Source organism: Bacillus rossius (assembly GCF_032445375.1).
Source record: "Bacillus rossius redtenbacheri isolate Brsri chromosome 9 unlocalized genomic scaffold, Brsri_v3 Brsri_v3_scf9_1, whole genome shotgun sequence".
NCBI classification, from domain to species: domain Eukaryota; kingdom Metazoa; phylum Arthropoda; class Insecta; order Phasmatodea; family Bacillidae; genus Bacillus; species Bacillus rossius.
The window spans coordinates 14,025,481-14,048,592 of record NW_026962012.1 but is presented as its reverse complement, the minus strand read 5'-3'; the positions used below and the strand labels follow the sequence as shown (position 1 = coordinate 14,048,592).

At 37.8% G+C, this 23,112-nt stretch overlaps 1 protein-coding gene across 1 annotated transcript in view; it reads right to left on the bottom strand.

Moving 5' to 3' along the window:
* The window catches only part of LOC134542717 (uncharacterized), an 80,853-nt gene that overhangs the window by 22,727 nt on the left and 35,014 nt on the right, over positions 1-23,112 (bottom strand). Inside the window, exons 6-8 of the mRNA XM_063387191.1 lie at positions 21,737-21,876; positions 19,799-19,829; positions 12,208-12,329 (exon numbers count right to left, since the gene is read on the bottom strand). Coding sequence (XP_063243261.1) covers positions 12,208-12,329; positions 19,799-19,829; positions 21,737-21,876 — 293 coding nt within the window. The remainder of the gene's footprint in view (positions 1-12,207; positions 12,330-19,798; positions 19,830-21,736; positions 21,877-23,112) is intronic.

Sequence of the window (23,112 nt, the reverse complement as noted above, 5' to 3'; positions counted from 1 at the left end):
TATTTAATGAATTTTGGATTTTTTCCCGCTTTTCTAGCTACAATATTACATGATTTCAAGATGGCGGCCGAACTTCAAGATGGCGGGGGCACCTCCATAATAAATGATTACTGCACTGTAGCGGGTTAGAATAAAATTATCCAGATGGAAATGTACTCTATAATACAAGTACACACAATATGGCATACTCCAGCAGGTGGTAGCTCCTGGTAGCATGTACTGAACATAAAATGTCGGATCCATTATGTTCGACAAGGACAAAGTCAAATTTCAAGGACTAAGTCAAATTTCAAGGTCAAGGTCAAATTTCAAGGTCAAGGTCAAATATCAAGGTCAAGGTCAAATTTAAAGGTCAAGGTCAAATTTCAAGGTTAAAGTCAAATTTCAAGGTCAAGGTCAAATTTCAAGTTCAAGGTCAAATTTCAAGGTCAAGGTCAAATTTCAAGGTCAAGGTCAAATTTCAAGGTCAAGGTCAAATTTCATGGACAAGGTCAAAGTTCAAGGTCAATGTCAAAGTTCAAGGTCAAGGTCAAAGTTCAAGGTCAAGGTCAAAGTTCAAGGTCAATGTTCAATGTCAACAGTTGAGGACAACAGTATGGTGACCAGATAATTATACTACATGGTATCGGCACACTCTAGCAGACGAAAACAAGATGGTGGTCTCCAGTGGATGAAGAAAAGATGGCGGACATGATGTCATACCAGTTGACGATATATACCTTGGTATTGGTGGTAGATCAGTCTAGGTAGCTTTCATGGAGGAAGGATCGACCGTTTACTCTCGCCGGGAATCGAACCAAGGACGTACATCGATATAATCAAACAGAATTCAAATACGTAAATTTTTTGATGAATTTTGGAATTTTTTTCATTAAAATCGGATAATAAATAAAAAAGTTAAAGATGGCGACCGTAACGGAAACTGCAACGGTGACGTCATCATCCAATATGGCGGAAAACACGTCACCGAAATTTTCGAGAACACAATGACACCATTCAAGATGGCGGATCCAAGATGGCCGCCGGGGTCAAGGTCAAAGGTCATGGTATCCTTATTCCTAGAAATGGCTTAACTGAGGCTTGAGTTAAGGATGCTTAAGCCTATTTTAGGAATTTGTGTTCTTTCTAAGGCAAAAGACATTTGTGGTTTTTTGAAATCCTAATTTTTCCTCGAAACGGGAATTTTTCCCTCGAAATCGGGAAATTTTGAGTCATTTTGAGTCATTTTTGAGGAATTTTGAGGAATTTTTGCCGCCGTGACGTCACAAACCAAGATGGCGGACCGACAATCACAATCCACATCCTGCATCCTGATCTAGGAAATACATTTACATACTACTTGTCGATTTTTTCATGATCTTCGTCTTTATAAGTATACACCACTATCTGGATCGTTATCGCGAAAATGTGCATTGGTTAGCTCTTGCAGTTTTTTGTACTCTTGTAAGTCTTTGTGAGAATATCCTTTAGGCTCCCTGCGAAACAGCAATTCGTACAGACCCGGAGTCCTGCGCGTTTTGAACGCTTCTACGCGCACGATATTTCCTGGTAGAAAGTCTATTTCTTTAGCACCGAGGAACCACTTATTATGTTTTCTGTACACTCCATAGGTCGTGTCATTATTCCGGCTCGTAAACGATATCTGGTATGGTCGGACCATTTCATTAACTTGATGTCCCTTTTTCAGTATTTTCTTCTTGTGCATGGACTCTGTACTTGTTAAGTCCTCTTCTTCTCGATCTGGTTCATACTTTCTCTTCTTTACAGTTGGCATTTCATCTTCAACTTCTGTCTTCACAATGATGGCTGGTTCTTTTTTGTTTTTAAGTTCATCGAGGCGACTAGTGATTGGTTTAAATATCTCCTCATTTTCCATCTCACGTGCAAGTCTGGTTCGTCTAGCAAGTAAATATTTTTCACGAACAGACTGTATAGCTCGATGAAGGCCACTGGACAGGTCCGACATTGTACTGGCTGAAAACTTATTGCAAGACCTCCTTTTATACTTTTTTATTCGTTCCCAGAAACTTCTTTCTTGTGTTTGGCTAAATCTGAATTTGTTGACAAGTGAGATAGTGATGCTTTCAGACTACTTTGAAAAGTCCTCAAATCGTCACGTCTTTGTGCATTCGATACTTCGATCATGTCGCGAATGCGAGAATCCGAGGCTTCCATATGCTGGTCGATAGCAACGAGATACTCTAGTAATTCCTTTTTCACACTTTCTGCCTTTTAAGCCAGTAGCGAAATGTATTTGCGGATAACGTCGACATGAGACTTGAGAGCAGTACGTAAGTCTCGACTGCAGCGTCCAAATTTGGAAATGCTATGACTCATGTTTGACGATAAACTGATCGATACCTCGTCTGTACCTGCCCTTATATAGCGGCCAGTCTTTGACTATAACTAGGAATCCGTGTTCTTCTTTCCAACACAAGGAGCACAAGTCTTTGAATTCCTGGAATGGAATGTCGGTGTTTACGTGATCATCATAAGCGTTGCGTAAATTAAGTTCGTCCATGCGAAACAAAACTATGACATTTGCGTTGTCTCGTAGGAGATGTTTTGGAATACGACTGTACGTCTGACACAGGTATACGCAGTCTACCTTGGCGTGTCTGCCCATGGAAAAGTACTCTTGTATTATGCCTTGTTTCTCGCACATTACATCGTCGAAAACAAACACGGAATTGGCTTTTGTTTCGCTTGGAGGTACAACATCGGTATTATCGCTAAACGGAAAATACTACAGACCATCCACCGAGCGTAGAACAGTTGCTAGGCGCTGGTACTTTGGCTGTTGCTACAACTTGGAATACAAGTAAACGTTCTCGAACCGAAGACCATTTGGTTCCTCCAGTATACTCAGCAGAACGCACGTTTTGCCACAGTTAGACGGACCCGCCATTATGCAACGTACGGCAGAAGGCAACAGTAAGCCATGTCGTGATTCACGCACACTAAATACATCGTCTTGCATAATACGTACTGGCAAATACACGTCTTGCTTGACGACCTGCATTGTACTAAAGTAATTGTATAAAATCAAACACATTTATACTTTCTGGTCAGTTGTGCGTAATGACTCGAAGAGGTAAGAACAAAAAACACATCGGTGCAGGACTCGTGAACTCGCTGATAAACAATCTGCCATTCGAGCTACACATTCCCGGCTACAGATTCTGCGGCCCCGGCACTAAACTAGCGAAAAGGTTAGCTCGCGGTGACGTGGGCATTAATTCTCTCGTCGAAAAGTGCAAGCAGCACGATATCGCATATTTATTAAGCAAGGATCTGGATACCAGACACCGGGCCGACGAGATACTGTACAGGAAGCCGAAGATATAAGTAAATCGTCGAACGCGGGTCTAGGAGAGAAAATCGCAGCGTGGGGCGTTTCCAAAATCATGAAGGCAAAGACGAAATTAGGACTGGGTGCTCGTCGAGCTAGCTCCATCAACTCAAAGACTAACTCACGCAAGACCAAACGCAAGACTGGTGCAGGCGTGCAAAAAGCCAAGCAAATATTACAGACTCTCGACAAGAAGATTATAGGAGGTATTCTTCCTTTGCTTTTGCCTGCATTGGGTGCTCTCGGCGAACTCATCGGTGCAACGAGCGGTATAGTGCGGGCAGTCAACACTTCGAAGAATGAGCGCAAGCAGTTAAAAGAAGCACAGCGACACAATGCCAGCATGTAAGACATTGCCATGGGTAAAAAAAAGGCGCAGGACTCTACTTGCAACCTAACAAATCAGGTCGAGGCATGAGAAAGAAACAAATGAAAAAATCCTAAGTTCTTTGCCGAAACGTCCGCTCACCAATATATATTTGTTCAGGTATGCTCGAAAACTGAAAATACCATATTTCCGCGGCGTGTTTATGCGAGACACTTTGCCCAGCAAGCCAAAGACACGTGAGTGCGCCATAATTAATTTAGACAAGTCGGCGGGTCGCGGCACGCACTGGGTGGCCTATGTAAAGTCTGGAAAAATGGCCGAGTACTACGATAGTTTTGGAAATTTACAGCCTCCGCCAGAACTGCGACAGTACTTGGGCCGGTCCACTACGTTGTTTTACAATTACGAAATGGAACAGAGGCCTAATCAAACAAACTGCGGCACTTGTGTCTTCGCTTTTTAACAAACAAAAATTAGCTGACAAATAAAAATTGCTACTTAAAGGTTGTGCAGTGATGATAATTTATTAGTCATGTCGATAACACTTACATTGACAGGTCACGCATCTGAGCTGCGGGCGGTTCATTTCCCGCCTCTGGATTTAGACGGAGAATGGTGTATCGGACTCGTATATTTTCAAACGTATAATGCCATACCTAATATCGACGAGGAAAACTGCAAGATCTGCTTCCTGAAAAGCGATGGGACCGCTCATGAAATACAGTTACCTGTTGGCTCTTACGAAATTGACGACATTGCAAAGTACATCAGGGATATGTTACCACAGGATGTAGACTTTCAACTGCGTGGAAATCCAAACACTCAAAAAAGCATTCTAACATGCAGTGAAAATGTCGACTTTACGAAACCTGGGACCATAGGTACGATGCTCGGATTCGAATCAAAGGTGTATGATACAGGAAAAACGTAAAATCTACGCGCGCAGTAAACATTTTGCCTGTGAATGTCATAAGAATAAACTGTAATTTGGCAAGTGGAACGTATCTCAAAGGAATACTAAGCAACATGCTGCAAGAGTTTTCGCCGATGGTCCCGCCAGGATATAAACTGGTAGAAGTACCGCAAAGTATCATTTACGTTCCAGTCGTCGTGAAGTGCGTACACGAAGTCGTCGTCAGAATCGTTGACCAGCGAGAACGATTTGTGAATTTTCAAGACGAAGAAATTACATTACATCTGCACTTGAAGCGATGGGCATAAAGTTCGTAACACCGAACAATTATAAAAGAAATCGTATTGCCGTGAATAAGAACAGTTCTCTACCAGACATCGGTGCATTAACACCTGACAGCAAAAAGTATCTTCTCAGTATTGGACAAGTGCCGAATAAATATGGAAGACGAAATCCTCAACGTGGAAGATCCGGTATTTTTGAAGACAGCATTACGAAAATGGAATTGCACGAGTACCAGCCTTTCCTGCTCGGACCGTACGCACTACCATCGGAAGTACGCATTACAGTACAGCACCAAGATATTTGTATTTTACCTTCGCAGTCATTTCTACGTATAAGAGGCACGCTGACAAAAGCGTATGGTACGCACCCGACAACGACGTCAATATCCTGCAATGGTATTCTTCACCTAATCGAGCGCATTACATATGTACTCAATGGTGTCGTGGTAGACCAGACGAGAGATGCAGGCATAACATCTGCTATGAAAAATTACCTTTCGCTCACGCCAAATGAACTGTCTGCTGCAAAGATGGTCGGTTGGGCTCTCGAGGATGAATATAAGCTTCCGGTTTATGCCGAAGGGAAGTTCGAAGTTTGTGTTCCTCTGTCCATGCTTCTTGGATTCGCTGAGGACTACAAGCATATAATCATTAATTCGAAACAAGAGCTCGTACTGCTTCTAGCCAACACGCACATTAATGCAATTGTCGTCGCTGCAGAAAACCCTCAAGATGTCTCGCTAACACTACAGTCTATCGAGTGGATACTGCCCCACATCCAACTGAGCACTGTTGAACGAGTCAAGATGTTGAAGAACATAGAAAATGGCAAGAACTTCGATGTGCCATTCCGATCCTGGAGCCTGGAAACTTATCCTGGCTTGCCTCATAGTCAGCGTATCAATTGGATAGTAAAGTCCAGCTTCGCTACGGAAAAACCAAGATACATCATTGTCGGGCTTCAGACCGGAAGACAGCTCAATGCAGGAGTGAGTCGCTCCGTATTCGATAACTGTCAAATACGTAATGTAAAAATATTTTTTAACAGCGAAAGTTATCCGTACGTTGACATGAACATGGACTTTGAAAGTGGAAGATTTCTTCTCGCATATCAAATGTATGCCAAGTTTCAGCAAGCTTACTATGGGTGGAGACAGTCACCGATACTGAGTCCCGACAGTTTCAAGAACAAGGCTCCGTTAATGGTGTTTGACGTTTCCAAACAGAATGATCGAATAAATTCAAACATCATCGACTGTAGGATCGAGATAACGACTAGCGGAAATATTCCGCCAAACACCTATGCTTTTTGTCTGATACTTTACGATCGGCTTGCATCGTACAGTTGTCGAGACATACTTGTGAAAATTCTGACATAAATACCGTTTCGTTTTCGATGATAATTTAGTTACACCGAGCATTGCTAGCGACAAGATGTACTGCAACCTGCAAGGTTTCCAGAGCCAAAATGGATTCGTGCTCAAGGACATTAGCGTCACCTCCGAAGACAAGACTCGAACTCGCACTTTCCGACCTCCGTATCCTTGGAAACTACTAGACGAAAAAAGTAAACGGTCGAATGAATGGCTATGTAAATATTATCACGGACTAGAGTGGGACGAAGGAAAAATTCCGTACCACCAAGTGAAAAACACTATTGAAGATTTATTATTTCAAAACGAAATAATTTACGTTACCGGACCTGAACAGAAGAAATGGCTGAGCAAGTTGTGTGATGCACCTGCTGAAATTGTAGACTTACAGACCGACTACGGCTGTCCTTCCCTGCGCAAGCTTAGTGCAATATACGACGTGCAGCCACGTGACATGTTCGAACGTGTCTGTGCCTGTACAAACTCGCAGTTAATGCAGAAATGGCACGCACAGTGTTAGTAGGAGCCTGCATATATAAATGGCGTACATATGTACGTGCCTTCAGTTGTCGTTCTACCCGCAAGAAGATGTTTACGTTTCATCCTGCTAACGTATACGTGAGCGCAAGACCTAGCTTCAGCAGTGTCGAGTACAGCTACTGGGATTCCGCGTATCTATGTACATATACAGAAACCTGTGATGGAGGCGCTCAGCATTGGCGGTTTGCGCACTTTCCTGTGTCCTACGAACCACCTCAGCAGCTGGTAGATTGTTGCGAACCTGGAAACTGTGCCGTCTATCACATGAGACCACACACAATCCTTCCTGCTACCATCGCTGAGGTAGTCGCCTCGTCTGCATGTGCAACACCAAACATGGACGTGTTGCAACATGTTTCGACCTGTGATGCTTCTACGCAGACGTCCAAACGGTGTGCGTCTCGCCGTCGCAGTTCAGGCAGTGAATCTGTCCCAACTAGCACTGAGCCAAAGCCCAGGCGTAGACGTGGTCACAGATGTCATCGACCATGTCTTGTCGGAGTTGTCGACGTCGCAGAAGATGACCAGCTGGAAACCTGTGTTCCTGATCCCGTGGCCTTCGAACCAGTTGGAACCGGAGTTGATGTTACAGTGTGTGCGGCATTGAAGACTTTGCTTGTGAAAATGCTTGATTCCTTAACCTAATGTGTATTTGTGTATATTTTATAAATAAATGTGTAAAATTTGAACTTGTGTGTGTTTTTCTTTCTATAATTTTTAGGTACCTAATAAAAAAATAATTTTAAATACAGACAATGTTTTGACTCATTTAGTATACCATTAGACCGCGGGTATATAAGCGAGGTTCAGACGACTGGACCCGCAGTTCACCTCTGACCACGGTGCAGTACGGACTTGCTCTCTTTAGGTAGTTTCGTGAGGTTTAGTTATGTCGACCAGAATAGACTGTTTACCATCAGCAGCAGGGACCTCGATGGCAGCAGCGATGATGGAGTCGGAGATCCCGATACCATTTGCAGAGGGGACCACGGCAGCGGAGAGCTCAATGGCTGCGGTGTCGACAGCTGTGGAGATCCCGGTACAGACTGCAGAGGAGACCGCGACAGCGGTGGAGATCCCGATACCGACTGCAGAGGAGACAACGATACGTGCTGTTCCATCATCAGCTGAAGTTTCATCATCTGCATTCCAGACTTCATTTAATGAAGAGCGTACAGCGCATCAATGCAAATATTGTGGCGCATCTTTTACTAAACCTACAAATGCGCGCAGACATGAAAGAAGCAGCTGTCAGAATAATGCTCAAAGAATAATGTTTCAGTGTATAAAATGTAATAAACTAATTTCACGTCTCGATAGCTTACAACATCATTATAAAAAATGCTCCGAGAAAGTTAAGTGCGAGTATAATGAACATGGTTATGGTTTTGACTCATGTGTTGTACCAGCTGATGAGACTATATAAGTGAGACTCTGGTGATATGAACTTCAGTCCGTCTCTGGCTGCGGTGATGAACGGATCGGATAGTTAGACTTGTATAACATAATAGACCGGTATCTAGCTATTCTTGAGAACTCGATGGCATCATTACCACTATCTACACCAACCTGGATCGAACGTCTACCATCATCAGTGCAGAGCACGATGACAACGATGTCTACAGCTACACCTGCTCTCTCAGCACAGCAGGAGATTTCGACGCGTGCAACATCTTCTGCAGAGCAGACATCAACGGCTTCAGAAGTTAACATGTCAGCAGTGTTACAATGGTTGTCAACAGTTCCAGTGTCATTGATGAAGGAAGGAGCATCCAGCGGTGTTCCATCACCCGACTGCACGTACTGTGAGAAGATCAATAACTTGAAATTACGGGATTATCTAATACACAATTGTAGTAATAACTCTGAACGCATTAAATATCAGTGCAACATGTGTTTAAGCAAGTTTGTACAATATGGAAGATTAAAACGGCACCTCAGGAATTGTGATAGACTGGCTGTACATTCATCGGAATCAAGCTGTATATTTTGTAACAAAACATTGGCAAACATTCAAAGTGCACAACGACACGAAATATATCACTGTCCTTTTAATGAAGTCGATAATTCGTCTTTGTGTGAAAATTGTGGTGTACCAATATGTCGACCAGATAAACTGAATAGACATTTACGAACATGTAAAAGACTTACTTCGTCCATTAAGAAGACTGTTTGAATCGAGAAATCCACAAAACTTTAGTAATTTGACTGTGTATTTTTTTTTGTACTTGTAGTAGTGTAGTATGTAATAAAAGTTTTTTTTTAAAAAAAAGAACTTGCGGTGTTTTTATTTTTTCAAACCTGACACTTTAGTGGTACTTTTTTAAAATATTAATGTTGTTTTGTATCGGCCAGGGATCGAACCAAGGACCTTAGTCGATCTATTCAATCAGTATATAGATTACAAATTTATTTAATGAATTTTGACCTTTTTCCCGCATCTCTAAAATTAAAATTATGAATTACCAAAATGTTGGTCTTGATGTTTGATAGGATGATGGTAGTAGAGGATTTAAAGTCTCTTTAAGAATGTTGGAACTTTTCCCGAATTTCTAGCTAAATAATTACGGATTTTCAAGATGGGGTCCAAATTTCAAGATGGCGGGTATCACAGTAATAAATGATTACTGCACTCTAGCGGATAAGAATTAAACTAACATGGCGTCAGCGCACTCTCGCCGACGATACAATGATGATGGCTTCCAGAATCGAAGACAAGATGGCAGACATGACGTCATACTAGGTGACGATATATATGAATGGCAAAAAGTGGTGGGGGCCAGTCTGCCTGCAGCCACTGTGAGGTTTGGATCGGTTGCCATTTTTTAATTTTTTTGCCTTTGCTTGGTTCGAACCGAGGACTCCGAGCTCCGTGTCGTAAATGCTTGTTTTTTTAAATATTTTATTAAAAATTTTATTAAATGAATTTTTTTATAAATTTTATTTCTTTTATTAAAATCGGATAATAAATAAAGATTTTAAAGATGGCGATCGTAACGGAAACTGCAACGGTGACTTCATAATTCAAAATGGCGGATAACACAATGCCGGAATGTTCGAGAAAACAAAATGACGTCATCCAAGATGGCGGATCCAAAATGGCCGCCGTGATCTACTTGTCCCGTTACAATGTGTCCCGTTACACTCATCCAAGATGGCCGCCGTGACGTCACAATCCAATTTGGCGGACCGGCTCTCGGCTCCACAGCCTGAAGCCTGCGCTCGGAGAACATTTACATACTACTTACGTATAGGAACAAAAATCTGTTCCATTAATTTAAGGGTATGGCCATGGCATAGCTAAGATTTTGATAACGGTAATTTACACTTGCAATATTGTTTAGATTCCAGATGTAGCACATTACATGCATATAACCTTATGTTTCCGTTTTGGAAATTCTGCCTAAGTATCGTACTTCATGGTAGCACTGAGTTAACTACTCATGGAATTCTGCTTGCTTGCTACAGTACGTTTGTTTAAGAATAGTTAAAACGACACAATGTGTGATAACATAGATAACACCATTGTTGGAACTTAAAGTGTTATAAACAAGCGCGCCAAATTCTTAACTTCATGCATGAGTAAGAAACCACATAATATTTTGACTTTAGTTCTCTCCCATACTATGAGCAATATGGCACAGACACATGACATATACAAAGCAAATCTTTGCATATCAAAATTTTTTTACAAAAATATATATTCTCAAGCCCTTTCTTTTAAATATTTAAAATTTTGCTTTACGTTCTTAAACAGATTTTACCTACTTAAATTTACTAGATGTTTTAAAAATGTTAAATTAAAAACAGATTTTTCCGTTAAGTTATAATTATTTACATGACATTTAGGTATTGTTAATTAATTTGAAATTAAATTTATTAAATAAACAATTAGGTAAAATTGGACGGCTACAAAAATAACAACTTTCTTGGTAAAATGTATATGAATTTAGTATCCTGTTATCTTTGAAGCTAATAATTACAGCATTTAAAAATATTGCTGACAAACATTTCTTTAGATTTAATTTAAGAATAAATAATATAACTGCATTTTTGTAGACTTTTACGATTTAAAGATCTTTAATTCTAGTGTACCTATAGTTTTTCACAGTGCTATTTGAACGAAATATTATTCGCGTTTGCTGAACGTTATGCAACTAACTAAATATTTTTTTAATATTGTTACGAAATGTAAGCAGGGCCGCGGCGCGCAGGGGCAGAGCTGGCTAGCGGCTCCACACGGCCACTGACAACACGCTCCCGCCGCAACATGAAATGTGCCGTGCGCACCTGTGTCGCCGCTACCCCTCCCTCCAGTCCTCCACTCCCCGCGCGACGCTGATAGCTTGACATCTGACACCTGACAGCTGGGGGAGTTCCGCGCGCCACCTGGCAGCTGCCGACGCGTGTCTAGATATTTCTCGCGTCGGGTCGGCGCGGAATGACGCGACTGGCCCCAGCCGTGCTCGTGAATTCTAGAAGTGGCGCCTGTGATATATAAGCCCGGGATGCCGGCCTCCGAGTGAGTTCAGTTCAGCTGGGAGCTGGGAGTTTTCCCGCGGCGGAGTTTCCGGGTGATAGAGCAGCGCCAGGGTGGAGAGTTCAGTTCAGGGCGATAGTGTCGTGGGCGCGGCGGAGTTCCGAGCGAAGCGTCGATTGGATGCTCAGCGAAGGGATGTGCGACGGCGGCGGCGGAGTGCGGTGACGGAGTCCCATGACGTACGTCCGCGAGGGGTGCTGCGGCGAAAGTTGCGCCAGAGGTGCGGCCCAGCGAGGTGTGCGGTGTGTAAGAAACGAGTGACTGGGGAAGAAACATTTTTAAGTGTAATTAATCATTAGGCATTTTGAGAAGAATATTTGTTAGTGACGTAAATAGTGGCAATAAATAAAACTGTTTAGTAAAATCATTAATTGGCCTATCCTTTACGAACCCGATCGTAACAATATTATAACTGATCAATACAGATTACTCAATAAACTCGTTAGTTAAAGATGCACTCCAAGTGGGTTACTATCTAACTAAACATTTACATCTATAACTAAAGAAATATAATTGAATATCTAACATTTGTTCTATGTTTCTTTTCTTGTAAGAACGTTTACTCATGTGTACACAAGGACACAATGTAGCCTACTAATCTTTTAAAAAGCGCCGTTTATTTTCATAATCGCGTATGCCTAATTTTTTGAATTAATTTCTCTTCAAAATACTTGAATTATGGATTTATGTAATAAGATAATAAAAAAATAAACATAAAGTGAAACATGGGTAAGTTGTATTTTCCCTCTTCTTATATATCGCAAATATCTGGGTTACTAGCATCGAATGTTCTCGACTGAGCTATGCATTGCCTGGCAACGGGATGGGTGACACGGAGAAGGTTTAGTGCCGGTGACGTTGGACGCGGCGCTGTTACCAGGAGACGCCGTCTTCACGTTCGCCCGCGGCGCAGAAGTCCTCAGCGCCGGCGAGGACAGCGCAGCAGCACAGCAGCAGAGCAGCAGAGCAGCTCAGCAGCAGAGACGTCCTCATGTCGGGCTATGTTGTGCCTCCCGGCCTCTCGACTGCCTCCCACCGCCTGCGGGGCGAGAGACACGCGCGCGATCGTATGACGAGGTGACGGCTGACGAAACGCAAAGATAAGATGGTGTAAGCGTGCGAGCTATCTTTGTGCGCGCAATTACATCAGCCACGCACACATCAGTCACTTTCCCACTGCCGAAATGGACTCAAAATTTGCGAGATCATGCACGCGCCTTCATGTACGAGCGAGAAATGTCCAGCCCGTATCCAAAACACTAGTACTGGCTTTTCTCGGTGTGCACCTTATTGTGAGCTCCGCGGTTGTCGTGTAGCAACTGCGCCATGCTATCGCGACCAATCCAACTGTAACTTTGATAACATTGTAATCATTGTTCTTCTTTAAATAATAAAGGAATTGCTAATACGATATTTTACACGATTTTCAAATTACTCTTAACAATTCTGAGTGTAACTTTTATGCTTTTTTTTTTTCTTTTCCAAACTGCTTAACTAACTTCATAGTTGGATACATTATAGCTATATATATATGTGTGTGTGTGTGTATGTGTGTGTGTGTGCATTAGTAGTGGATGTCAGTCTGATGGAGGACATCAATGAGGAGGGAGCAGTGGCCATTTTTAATCGAATGACCTTGTCGGGTTTTAACTTAAATCTCTAAGTTCTATGTGATGTCAGTTTTATACTATCACAATTTTATTAAATAATCATTTCCTAAATTAATAGTATTCTGATTTTTCATATGAATTAAAGATTTTCAGTATGATAGATGTAGCATCATAATTATTCAAAAAAAGCGAATCCAAAATGGTGGCTGTGTTCAAGTATGCGATGTCACCATTAAAAAAATTTCAATACTCGGAAGTGGGTCATTCTATTCCAAGATTCAAGATGCTGGAAAGTTCTAGAAAATAAAATGGTGGAAAATTTTAGAAAATAAAATGGCAGAAAGGTCTAGAAAAACTAATTGGCCGAATTCAAAATGGCACCCTGTGTCAATGGCAAAGTCATCCAAGATGGCTTGGGCCAAGGTCATCTAAGATTGTTGCCATGCCATCACAATTCAAGATGGCGGTCGGCTCCTCTGGCTACTGAACCTTGAATCTGCCGCAGAAAGGACTATGATATACTACTCTTTCTTTTTTTGTACATATTCAAGACTAACTTCTTGTAGACCTATTTCAACTATAATTATATAAATATTTTGATTATAATTATATCGATTTATATCATAAAATATGTGCTCATACCGGTGTACAACTTTGAAAGCCTTAGCATTTGTGAAATCTTTAGCAGTAGGATGTATATTATAAAAAATGTGTATGTTTTTAAAAGTGTATTATAACATAAAATGTATTTGCTTCAATTTTTATTACTGTATAATATCAGTATTAAAATATATTTACATTAATAAGTGTCACTTGATGTTGGGCACCATGATTCCATGACGTCATGTCACTGTCAGTTGCTAGGTTTTGATGCAATTCGTAGGTTTTTTTGTTTCAATGTAATGAATAACTTTTAAAATTATTTAATGGGTATAACCTACTCCTACATATACTTCAAGCACAAATGTTAAGTATGTTATGTGTAGACATCATACAATGAAAGAACTTAATGACGATCTGTGAAGCTAAAATCGGTAGAGTGGCTTTCGAAAATTTTAAGTATATAAGTTGAATATGAAAAAAAAAATTCCAGTAATTAGTTATGAATCACTCGGAAAAATTCTCTGAAAAAGTAAATATTTTACAAACCAACACGTTTTTAATAACACTCGGACTCTTTCAACAAAAACACTTAAATTTCGATGTATACTAATAATAAAACTGTTAGAATAAAACAATTCACATTAGGTATATTAAATGATGAAAAATTATTGCAAATAAATATTTAAATTTCTGAGAACTCAAAAAAAAAAATTTTTGAAATATATTTTTTTTTTTGTTAGTCTGTTGGTCCTAGGATCAGTCGAAAACTACTTGGCGGTTTTTGGTGACTTTTTATAATAAGTTGCCTGGGCTAACTTAAGAACGAAGCTAATAATTACAGAATTCCAGTCCTAAGTTGGTGAAAATGGAGTAAATATAGTATTTTGATTATTAGTTTTATCTGAAAATAATCAAGCACAAGAAAAAATGTTGGGTAGGTACCAATAATTAAAATACGTAAATTATCAACCACAGTATCATCATTTTGAAATTCAACCTAAAGTACTGAAAAACGTGTAAATTTTATTTAAATATATATAAATAAAGCTCTGAATTTAGTTATATATGATAAAATTAATTGTTACCAAAAACTAAAATACGGAAAATATTAACTACAATTTTACCATTTTGCAAAATTAAAATTCCAAGGAATGAAAATGGGGTAATAATAGTTTTAAGATTAATAATTGTATCTCCGAATTTATTTAAGCATACTAATAGATATTGAGTATAAATAATGAGCATAAAAACTACCGAACAAAATTTTAACATTTTACAAAGTTAAACCTCTAAAACAAACACTTCCTATTTAATACTTATACCTAGAAGTAAGCAACTAAGATAAAACAACCTGCATCTAGAGTAACGTAATCAATATATATTTTTTATTTCTTCTTTTAAGGAGATTAAAAAGGGGTAAGTTGTGATATATTTTAAAAATCGTATTTTAGAAACTAATGAGTATGATGTAAATTACTTAGCAAGATTCCTGCCCTCAGTGGGCATGAAAGGGTTAATTTTGATTTTAAACAATGCGTGTTTTCGAATATATTAGATCTAAGGGTAAGAGATGAAGAATGGTTTTAGACTTTTAAGGGTGTGAAAAGGGAGTAAGATTTTTGTCATAAAAAAATCACATGTCCTTAACAAATAAAACTGAATGTAAGAAACTGACCATGAATAATTTTAAAAAATAATAACGTAGGGTGGTTTTACCATTTTTCTATATTAGTTTTTATAGAAATACATCATATATCCAAGGCCAATAATGACGGACGTACGAACCTGAGCAAAAATAACATTCATTACCTACTATATTTAATAGGTTCCTTTTTTACTATACAGCTATATTCAATAGCAAAGGAGGTATATATGTGGTGAATTCTTTAATTTTATTATAAATGTCCTATCTTTGAAGATAATCAAGTGGGGCATAAGGATGAAAGTTATGAGGTATGATTTATGAACATGCGAAAACTTCCAATACTTTTTTACTACTTGCTAAAGATATAATTTTTAAAGGATGAAACATTGTAAATATGCTTATGACTTTTAATTTTTTTTTCTGATCAAACCTACCTCTCCGAAATATCACTTATTAAGTCGTAACTTGGGTTAGATATATTTTAAAAATTAAAATATTGGCGTTTACGAAATTAGTATTGGCAAGATAAAATGTAATTCAATATAAATGTAAGTTTTATATACTTATTTTTGAGTTCACAGGATGAGTTTGGTTTTATTTAGTTTACGCATTATGCCATACTTACTTGCTTCTTAATTTGTTTTCATAGGCATCCCTGTGAGAAAAGAGGAGAGGGGTAAGAAATGTAGAAATGTATTTTAAGTAATTTTTAGCATAACTAATTATTAACTAATACTTCGGGTGAGAAATTTTTATTCTGTAGTGTAGTTTCAAAAAAAAATATTTATTTTATCAAATATCTTAAAATAACGGAGGTATTTGAAACTAGGTGAAATTATTTATTTATTATAAGCAAAGTTTTAACAATAATTAATCAAAGGGTTAGAATAATAAATGGCATAAACGTAACTTAAAAAAATGGTGCGTGTTTAACAATTTTTTTAAGTTGTTTACTTCGTCTAAAACAGGAGTTCTAAAATCGTATATACTTAATATTTAATAAAAATTAAAAATGCCTACGCATAACCACATAAAAAATCGTTAATGGTTTTGTTATACAAAAATTAAAACGTTTATGTAACTGACAATTTATTTAGTCAATTTATTAGTAAAATATTTGGTATTAATCACATACTTTTCTTTCAATATTGAGATATCAGCAATACACTGAAAATAAGCAAGAGAAACTGCGTGTTATTAGCTAATATATAATAAATAACTTTTTTTTAATCACAATGTATATTTTGGTGGGGGAGGAGGCCAATATTCCACAGGCTTGTTAATACCTAGAGCATGTTTATATTTTATATTTAATATTTTGACGACACATTTATACTGGCATGCTGTTTAGATTCAAACATAAATAAAATAATTGGTATAATCATGAATTGTTCGTCCCATTTTGATTTGCCTTGTTGCAAATTTGTTCTTTAACTATTTTCAAGTTATAGGTTTAAGGCACAAATATACATACACACACACACACACTCTCTCTCTCTCTCTCTCTGTGTGTGTGTGTTTGTGTGTGTTTGTGTGTGTTGTGTGTGTTGGTGTGCGTGTGCGTGTATGTGTGTCTGTACGTCAGATAATTTTTCAAATACGGAAATGTTACTAGATTATATGTGCAAATCTAAGTATTAAACGTTTTTGTCTGAACTGGCTTCCCCTTCAGATGAAGGTTACGATGAGTGACTTGAAGGTCAGTTGAAGGTCAGTTGAAGTGGAAATGCCCCGCGTGAATATGTGGGCTGGTATTGCTCCAGACCTTTTTTTTTCAGAACATTTATTTACTACCATTTCTTTTTAATTATCCCTAATTTTGTGTCATCTAAGACCAGTTTCACATAGGCTGATGACATTTCTGCACATAGCTTGAATAGCTTGTGTGTTATGGTCATGGATAGAGACCGGAAAAATTCGCGGATTCATTTCGTGATAGGCTAGAATCCAAATAATTATGCATTTGTGCTGCTTTTTCTATTGGTTCACTGTTAATCTGCAGGACTGTGTGCCAATTAGAGACCCTCACTCATGGAAGTGTCGAATCACAAGTTGCCCAGCTGAGACGCCTCACAAGTCAGCAGCCAATTAACAGGTGATGTTTGCCCAAGTATGAACAGTATCGTGGAGTATATTCCGGAGGTCATCGAATCCGCGAATTTTTCCGGTCCCTAGTCATGGATATTGTTGACACGGATACATGCAGTGTTTGATATGGTAGTTAATTTTAGTGGATGCTCACCCCTTATATAAACAGTTTCCGTAGGGCAGTAAAATGGGTTTTTATTTAAGGTATTTTAATACCATGATACATTGTGTTTAAGTGGATATATAGTGACGGGCTTTTTGCGCGAAGTTATGAGCATCGGGAACCGAATTATCCGGGACGGTCTTTTATGAGCGGCTGACGACTGAGTAGTGACAGCTGGTGCAGTGATTATTTCAGCACATTCGATTCAAGTAACTTTTCTCAAAGAATTATTTTGTAGCCAATTTTCAATTAGTGTGATAGTGACTAAGGTAATAAAATCTATTACTTTTACCGTATCTACTAATAAAGTACAGGGCATTCTGTACTTAAAACTTATGCGTACAAACGGATCACAAACCATCACAGTAAACATGAATAAGTTTACTGAAACTTAATTTTTGGTTTCAAGTAACACAAAAATAATGATTATAGCTTCGGGTGTAGTAAATAAATAACCGATAACATGCAAAGTAGCACTCAATTTGTTTTTCATTCTTCATTTTTGTGAATATTTTAGGTAACACCATTATCAGAAATATTTTGTGATAGGGTACATATTATGTACATGACTAATCTTCAAAAACTTGCTTTTTTTTAATACAGACACAGGTAAAAATCCATAAACTTTTTCAATAGTGATACAATTATGAAAACATAGTTTTGCAGAAAACTTAGGTTTATCCAGATTTTATAGTTTGTTTATATTTAGTTATATATAGATTGTTTATATGACGTTTTGTTTCAATATAAAACAAAGCTTTTGACTAACGTTTAACTCGCAGTACTTCAATAGAAACAAAAATTTACTAAATTGAAAAATTATAGAATACTATAACTTATATTAAGATGTTAATAAAAGCAATGTTTTTATTTGGTACTCAGCAAACTAAAGAATTACTTTATACTACAACTAAATAGAGTTTTTATTTAGCTTTCCTTTAGTCCCAAAACTAAAATTGGTTCTACCAGACTGCCATGTAGAAATGAATAGTGCTATCACAGTGGAAGTGGAGCTGCATCTATAATATAATAATGAATCGCAAAATGTGTTGGTAAGCGCATAACTCAACAACGCCTGGACCAATTTGGCCAATTTTTTTTTTTTTTTTTAAATGTTCGTTGAAGTTCAAAGATGGTTTTTACGGCGACAAAAATTCGAATAATTGCCGGAAAAACCCTAAAACCAGCCCTTTCCTTTTTCCCATACAAACGTTTTCTAACTAAAACGAGCACTCATTGTTGTTTAAACAATGTAGGTATGTTCCTAACGTCAAAGAGTCAATTTGCACTTTATTACCTCTGTACAAAGTTCAATCATATCTATCAAAACAGTGTGCGTTAGAGCACAGATAAACAAAACAAAAAAAATAAACCGAAATCGAATAGTTCAATTTGGTTAGCTTCGCGATATTATTTCATTTGTTTTACTTCAAAATGCATCAGTTTTCAAGTCATTACATCAGTCAAACAAAACCAGCGTTACCAAAAGTATTTCATAAGTTTAAGTTTTTATTATTTCATTTTCCTATTTTAAATATGGCTTGAAGGATTTGACTCCAAGTCATATCAAATTTAAAAAAAGTTGAAACAACAACAAACTGTCAATGTCAGGGTTTTTTTTACTTGGATTTTAGGTTACCTACCCTAATGAGTTTGCTTTTGTCAACTTATACACGAAACAAATTCTTACCTATATAGTGTTTTGTGCAGTGTTTATTTACCTATGATCGCTAATTATTGCATGTGACAAAATAATCTATAATATAGATATGCCTCCTATTAGACGAATCAATTTAGGTAGAAGAACCCGAAATGCTACAAACCAAGCTAATTACCGATCTAATCATGCACTACAATGAAAATAAAAATTATGTTTCACATGATTAACAATAAAGAGATTACTTATTTTTTATTTATCTTTTTATTTATATTTTTTATTTAATTATATTTCTTATTCACAACACCCTATCACCAGGGTGACGGTTCTGTTCAGGAAAATTTTTTGCCCCGACTATAAAATATGTAGGAACAAAAAAATGTCACATTACAAATCATTTCGACAGTACTTTATTGCAATTTAATTAGGCAGTACGAAGTCTGCCGGGTCAGCTAGTTGCTGATAAAAAAGCCGAACTCGTGATAAGAGCCAAGATTAAAAAACACTGCGAGCCACTTTGTTCCTAGATTCGCAGAAAAAAACTGTAGTTTTTTAAATACTGAATACCAAAACAGTATGTCCATACAAGAATTCCCCAGTTATAAATTGTAATAGTATCAATTGTAAGCGTTGTAGAGTGTTGGTTCAATGTTACAACTAAAGAGCACTTCAAACATTTTGGATAAGTGCATGCGCAAGTACTGCTCTGTTGTTTTCTCGCTTGCAGCACCACCTACGCAAAATGGCGACACCTGAGCGTATAGCGTTTTGCTAAGAGAGAATCTACGATTTCAGTTCATCGTGCGTTTCGTTTAAAGTTGAATAGTGATCCCCCAAGTGGCAAAAAAAAAAAAATCCGCCGATGGTACAGACAGTTCGAGATTACAGCGCTCTTTTTCGCTGGCCTCCACGTTCAACTGACATACCGGCCATGGGATTTTTATTTTGGGGCTTTATAAAAGATCGTGTATATACGTTTCACCGCTACCTCAGGATTTTCCAGAGTTGAGACACAATTGAAGATGATATTGCTTCCATTACTCCGGACATGTTAACTAATGTGTGGGAAGAATGGGACATTAGGTGGGATTTATGCCGTACAACTAAAGGTGCACGTAATGAACAATTGTAAGAAAAACCAGTTTAGTTTAAATTTAATTTGATGTATGATTTTTTTTTAAATACGTAGTTTAAATTATACTTAATACAACATAGAGACTGGGACATTCTTTTATAGACATCCTGTATTTGTTATTTTTTTTTAATTTGTGTTTCTTTTTCCCCAAGGACGGACTTATTTGATATTGAGCCGTAAGCCCATCACGATGCATCAATCGTCGCCACGCCTCGGGCATGCCCATCACCCTGCTCTATCTTTCCCCGCCGCTCTGAAATTGTTTCTGCCTCTGTGTCCCTACGGTCTCTCTTAACAGGGCAAGCATGTGTTGGACGCATGCGCGGGGTCCGTTCTCGCACTGACTTGAAGAGACTCGTCGTCCTCGGTCTCATTCAGTTTTTTAACGACAACAGCAATAAGGAGATGTCAGCATGCAAGCATGAATAGGACAATATCATGGTGGACGAGTTTTTGTGAGAACTTCCATTTTGTGACTTAAGTGGGCATTATTTAAGTCGTGTGATAGACGTTATTCTTTCTTTTATTTTTATTTTTCAATTTTTTTTTTCTGCTGCTCCCATGGAAGACTCTTTTTTTCTTTTGTTATATCATTATTTCTTTAAACTTACAAGATGCTCAGTCAGAACCTTGTGTTTTTTTTTTTTTGTTGTAAGTTATATTCTGCATGATTAATTGTCCTGTGGATTTTATATACATTCGCAGAAAATTAAATTCCAACGCCAAGAAGGACATTGTTAGATTAACGAAATTCTAGATGCGTGTCAACACACGTGAAGGATTGCGCGTATTTAAATTAGCGCGCAAGTTACGAAGAGTGGTGCTAGTAGAGCCACTATGATCTTGCAAAGCAAGTTCGCCTTAAATACGTCCTGTACACTCGGCGAGCATTAGTCATGGTCCGGTGTCGACATTGTGAGGTAGGTGTGAGTCGAATATGCATTTAAGGAGAAGAAGAAGGCAGTATCATAAGCTTACTGAGTTTGAAAGTTTGAACGAGAATGCTGATGTGTACAGGAAGACTTGGCAAGGCTGTATCCACAGTGCTCTGGTGTTGGCAATAAGTGCTCAATCGGTTAAGCCAATGATAACTCGATACAAAATTATTTCTATTGGCTGAATATTTTTTAGTCTAAAGACACGCAAACAATAAGCTTCCTTACATCGTACATAAAGGTACAAAGTTATTATAAATAAATGCGCAAAAAAGGTTTTAAAAATAATGAAAACAAGGGTTTTTTTTACTGGCAAAACAATAATTTTATTCAGTCTATAAAATAATACAAACAATAGATGAATCCATTTTTCACAACACACATAATGTAAGAAGCATCATAAAGACAATGGAAATCGTATCAAAGGAATGAACTTTTAGTTTTGCTCGATGTTTATATAGAACTGAACTTTAAAACAGTGTTCAATATTGTAAATTGCGTACACACTTTTTTTTTATCTGATTTTTTCACACATACATTGTTCCTGTAAATAAAACTCCTCTAATTCACTTCTTTGTGGCTTTGTCCAACATCTCTTTCAACTGAATGCATCCCTTGTGATTCAGTTCCTCGTAGCCGGAGATGGACTTCTTGCATTTCTCAAACCATTTCGCAACGTTCGAGTACTTGCTCACGTCGAATCCTACGATCTGAAAATTAAATATAAATGAGTTAAGCGTGCAAAACATAAAATTATGTAGTCTTTAAAAGGATTCTAAAAATTCATCACGTTAATACAGTGAGAAAAAATACACATTATAAGTCTTATAAGTTTGACTAAAATTATCACTACATACTAGTAATGTTCAGAAATAATGTATACTGTAATATTCTAGCACAAAAAAATAATTATTAAATATGTCATTAGTTAAAAAAAATATTTACTGAAACCTATTGATAATCAATTATTTATATTGGGTTAGCAATGTCATAGTAAAAAATTGGATAATGTTTGTTACTACTTCTATAGGGATAGCTTTATCTAGTCAAACAAAATATATATTTTAGTGAAGGTGATAATAAATAAAAAAAATTGTTATTTATGTTTTCAGTTACGTTTTAGTATGTTTTACATATTTGTCAATGATTCCAATAATAATAGTACCAAACATAGACATGGTGTATGGTAACGAACCGGAGTAATTTCAGGTTAAATATAAAAACTGAAATTAGGATGGATGTAGGGGCGTAGCCATGGGGGGTTTTAGGGGTTCAACCCCCCCCCCCCCCCCCCGTTAGCACCAAATATTTTATTAATTTCTTATTCATCACTCAAACAAATTTCATATTAAAATTAATAAAACTTTTACCATTACAATATTTAAATTTAAGTACCGAAAACTGCTAAAATAGCACTATTTTACACCTTAAAATCCAAATGTTTCCGGGGGAGGACCCCCGGACCCACCGCTTTAATACGGGGGGGGGGGGGGGGCATGCTTCTTAACACCCCCCATACACAAATCCTGGCTACGCCACTGGATGGATGTAGTGGGATTCGAACAAGTGACCTTCAAATTGCCTGCCAAATGGTTCATCCCTGGGCCAAGTTATTTCTTAAATTTAGGCGCTTTGGTAACTTCTTATATCCTAAGAGTCGACATTCTCCTGTAATGACTTACTATTAACAACAAATATTCATTACTGCACAGTAAAAAATAGTAACGTTCCAAAAATAATTTGAAACCATTAGTCGAAATTATTTTTGTAAAAGAACACGAAAAATGATGTAATTTTTACAGCATATTATTGGGGGAAATCCAAAGATAAAGCTGCATTTTTACAAAGGTGTGGTACAGTTTCAGTAACTTCTGCTATCACTCAGGGTCAAGAACTGAAACAAAAGAATATATGTATTTCATTCGAATGTAACTGTTTAGCACACC